Genomic DNA, 3,500 nt, shown 5'->3' with positions numbered 1-3,500 from the left:
TTTTTGGGGCACAACTCTGCGTTTTTCGCGGGGGAAGAGCAAATCCGAAGCCGCTCGACCTGCAGGGAAACCGCCACGCCAGCGGGCGCGGAACTTCCATCCGAGAGCGACAAAAATCATGGAAGAACTGAACTAAAGGAACCGCGATGAGCTCGATGTGACTCCCGAGAGCTCCAAACGCCGCCGGGCCACCTCAGCTCGCCCTCGTGGAGCCGAGCCCGCGGCTCCTCATCCTCCTCAGGCGCGTTTGGCGTGAGGCGGCGCCGAGCYCTCACCTCGCAGATTTCTCAGCAGCAATTTCAGTTTCTGCGGCTCCGCCATCCTCCGGCGCAGGAAATCGGAGCGGGGGTGGCCCTGGGCACAGTGGTCGCTCTGCAGGAGCTGGAACACGTTGGCCATGTTGGGACCCAGTTTGGCCATCAGGATGGTCTTGATGGTGCTCACCGTGGCCTCGTCGCACTCCAGCAGGCTCCGCACCAGTTTGTTGTAATATCTGTGGGACGGGGATACACGGTTAGCTCGGAATATTCCTGAGGAATTCTCCTCCACAGGGCCCAGAATATCCCTGAGGAATTTTCCTCCACAGGAATGTCCTTGAGCAATTTTCCTCCACAGGGCCTGGAATGTCCTCGAGGAATTTTCCTCCACAGGGCCCAAAATATCCCTGAGGAATTCTCCTCCACAGGAATATCCCTGAGGAATTTTCCTCCACGGGGCCTGGAATATGCCTAAAGAATTCTCCTTCACAGGGCCCAGAATATCCCCAAGGAATTCTCCTCCACAGGAATACCCCCAAGGAATTCTCCTCCACAGGACCCGGAATATCCCCAAGGAATTTTCCTCCACAGGAATGTCCCTGAGGAATTCTCCTCCACAGGAATATCCTCAAGGAATTCTCCTCCACAGGAATGTCCTCGAGGAATTTTCCTCCTCAGGGCCTGGAATATCCCTGAGGAGTTTTCCTCCATAAGGCCCGGAATATCCCCAAGGAATTTTCCTACAAAAAGCTCCAAATGTCCCCGAGGAATTTTCCTCCACAGGGCCTGGAATATCCCCAAGGAATTTTCCTCCACAAGACCCGGAATATCCCTGAGGAATTCTCCTCCACAGGAATGTCCCTGAGCAATTTTCCTCCACAGGGTCTGGAATAACCCCGAGGAATTCTCCTCCACAAGACCCGGAATATCCCTGAGGAATTCTCCTCCAAAGGGCCCACAATATCCCCGAGGAATTCTCCTCCACAGGAATGTCCCCGAGGAATTCTCCTCCTCAGGGCCTGGAATATCCCTGAGGAGTTTTCCTCCATAAGGCCCAGAATATCCCTGAGGAATTTTCCTCCAAAAAGCTCCAAATGTCCCTGAGGAATTTTCCTCCCCAGGGCCTGGAATATCCCCGAGAATGGAATATCCTCAAGAACCTTCCTCCACAGGGCCCAGAATATCCCCAAGGAATTTTCCTCCACAAGGCCTGGAATATCCCCAAGGAATTCTCCTCCGCAAGAATATCCCCAAGGAATTTTCCTCCACGGGAATATCCCCAAGGAATTTTCCTCCACAAGAATATCCCCAAGGAATTTTCCTCCCCAGGGTCCAGCTCAGCCCCGAGAGCACGGCCAGCGCCAGGGAACATCATCCCGAGGAGAGAAATTTGGGAAAAACAGGAGCAGCCCCACATTTCCTGGGTTTTCTGCCCAAGAGAACACTGGGGAGTTTATTTGAAGCGCTTTAAGGTCACGGTGACATTTTTCCGCTGGAGCAGAGAGGAGAATGACCTGCAGTGGAGGAGGGGAAGGAAGAGGGAAATGAGAGCTCCCATTGAAAACCCTTTCCCAGCTCACGGGGGTCAGGTGAGGTCACTGTGCTGCACAAAGGGCAGGGCTGGGCTGGGGATGAGCCTGGCTTAGAGAGGCTGGGCTGGGGATGAGCCCGGCTTAGAGGGGCTGGAGAGAGGGATGGGCTGGGGATAGGCAGGGCAGAGTCAGATCTGAGCCCAGGGTAGAGCCAGACCTAAGCCCAGCACAGAGCCAGACCTGAACCGTGGGCAGATCCATCCATTCCCCAGGGCAGAGCCAGATCTGAACCCAGGACCCACAAGGCCCCATCCAGTCCTGGAGGCAGAACCAAACTCCATCCAGCCCTCAGGACAGAGCCAGATCCCATCCATTCTCCAGGGCAGAGTTAGATCTGAGCCCAGGNGTTAGCTCGGAATATTCCTGAGGAATTCTCCTACCCAGGAATATCCCTGAGGAATTTTCCTACCCAGGAATATCCCTAAGGAATTTTCCTCCACAGGAATGTCCCCGAGGAATTCTTCTCCACAGGGCCCAGAATATCCCTGAGGAATTTTCCCCCAAAGAGCCCAGAATATCCCTGAGGAATTCTCCTCCACAGGAATGTCCCTGAGCAATTTTCCTCCACAGGGCCTGGAATATCCCCGAGGAATTCTCCTCCACAAGACCCGGAATATCCCTGAGGAATTTTCCTCCACAGGGCCCAGGGACATTTTCCTCCACAGGGCCCAGAATATCCTTGAGGAATTCTCCACAAGGCTTGGAATATCCCCGAGGAATTCTCCATAGGGCCCGGAATATCCCCAAGGAATTTTCCTCCACAGGGCGTGGAATGTCCTCGAGGAATTTTCCTCCACAAGGCCCGGAATATCCCTGAGGAATTCTCCTCCACAGGAATGTCTCTGAGCAATTTTCCTCCACAGGACCTGGAATGTCCTCGAGGAATTCTCTCCACAGGGCCCAGAATATCCCTGAGGAATTTTCTTCCACAGGGCCCAGAATATCCCCGAGGAATTCTCCTCCTCAGGGCCTGGAATATCCCTGACGAGTTTTCCTCCATAAGGCCCGGAATATCCCCAAGGAATTTTCCTACAAAAAGCTCCAAATGTCCCCGAGGAATTTTCCTCCACAGGGCCCGGAATATCTCCAAGAAATTTTCCTCCACAGGGCCCAGAATGTCCCCAAGGAATTTTCCTCCACAGGAATATCCCTGAGGAATTCTCCTTCACAGGGCCTGGAATATCCCCAAGGAATTTTCCTCCAAAAGGCTCCGAATATCCCCGAGGAATTTTCCTCCACAGGAATGTCCCTGAGGAATTTTCCTACCCAGGAATATCCTCAAGGAATTCTCCTCCACAGGAATATCCCCGAGGAACTTTCCTTCTCAGGGCCTGGAATATCCCTGAGGAGTTTTCCTCCAAAAAGCTCCGAATGTCCCTGAGGAATTTTCCTCCACAGAGCCCACAATGTCCCTGAGGATGGAATATCCTCAAGAATTTTCCTCCATAAGGCCCGAAATATCTCCAATGAATTTTCCTCCACAAGGCCCAGAATGTCCCCAAGGAATTTTCCTCCACAGGAATATCCCCAAGGAATTCTCCTCCCCAGGGCCCAGCTCAGCCCCGGGAGCACGGCCGGCACCAGGGAACATCATCCCGGGGACAGAAATTTGGGAAAAACAGGAGCAGCCCCACATTTCCTGGGTTTTCTG

The 3,500-nt window shown here is 53.5% G+C and overlaps 1 protein-coding gene across 1 annotated transcript in view; it reads right to left on the bottom strand.

The window, feature by feature from the left end:
* Window positions 1–6: 6 nt before the first annotated feature.
* The window catches only part of STC1 (stanniocalcin 1), a gene marked incomplete at its 5' end in the record, with an annotated part of 9,644 nt that continues 6,150 nt past the window's right edge, over window positions 7–3,500 (bottom strand). The window contains one exon of the mRNA XM_057387767.1: window positions 7–493. Coding sequence (XP_057243750.1) covers window positions 238–493 — 256 coding nt within the window. The remainder of the gene's footprint in view (window positions 494–3,500) is intronic.

Source organism: Malurus melanocephalus, unplaced genomic scaffold (genome assembly GCF_030028575.1).
Source record: "Malurus melanocephalus ecotype Western Australia unplaced genomic scaffold, MMel_1.1 scaffold_1358, whole genome shotgun sequence".
Taxonomy (NCBI): Eukaryota; Metazoa; Chordata; class Aves; order Passeriformes; family Maluridae; genus Malurus; species Malurus melanocephalus.
The sequence above is the reverse complement of the archived record's forward strand: the minus strand, read 5'-3'. Positions and strand labels throughout refer to the sequence as shown.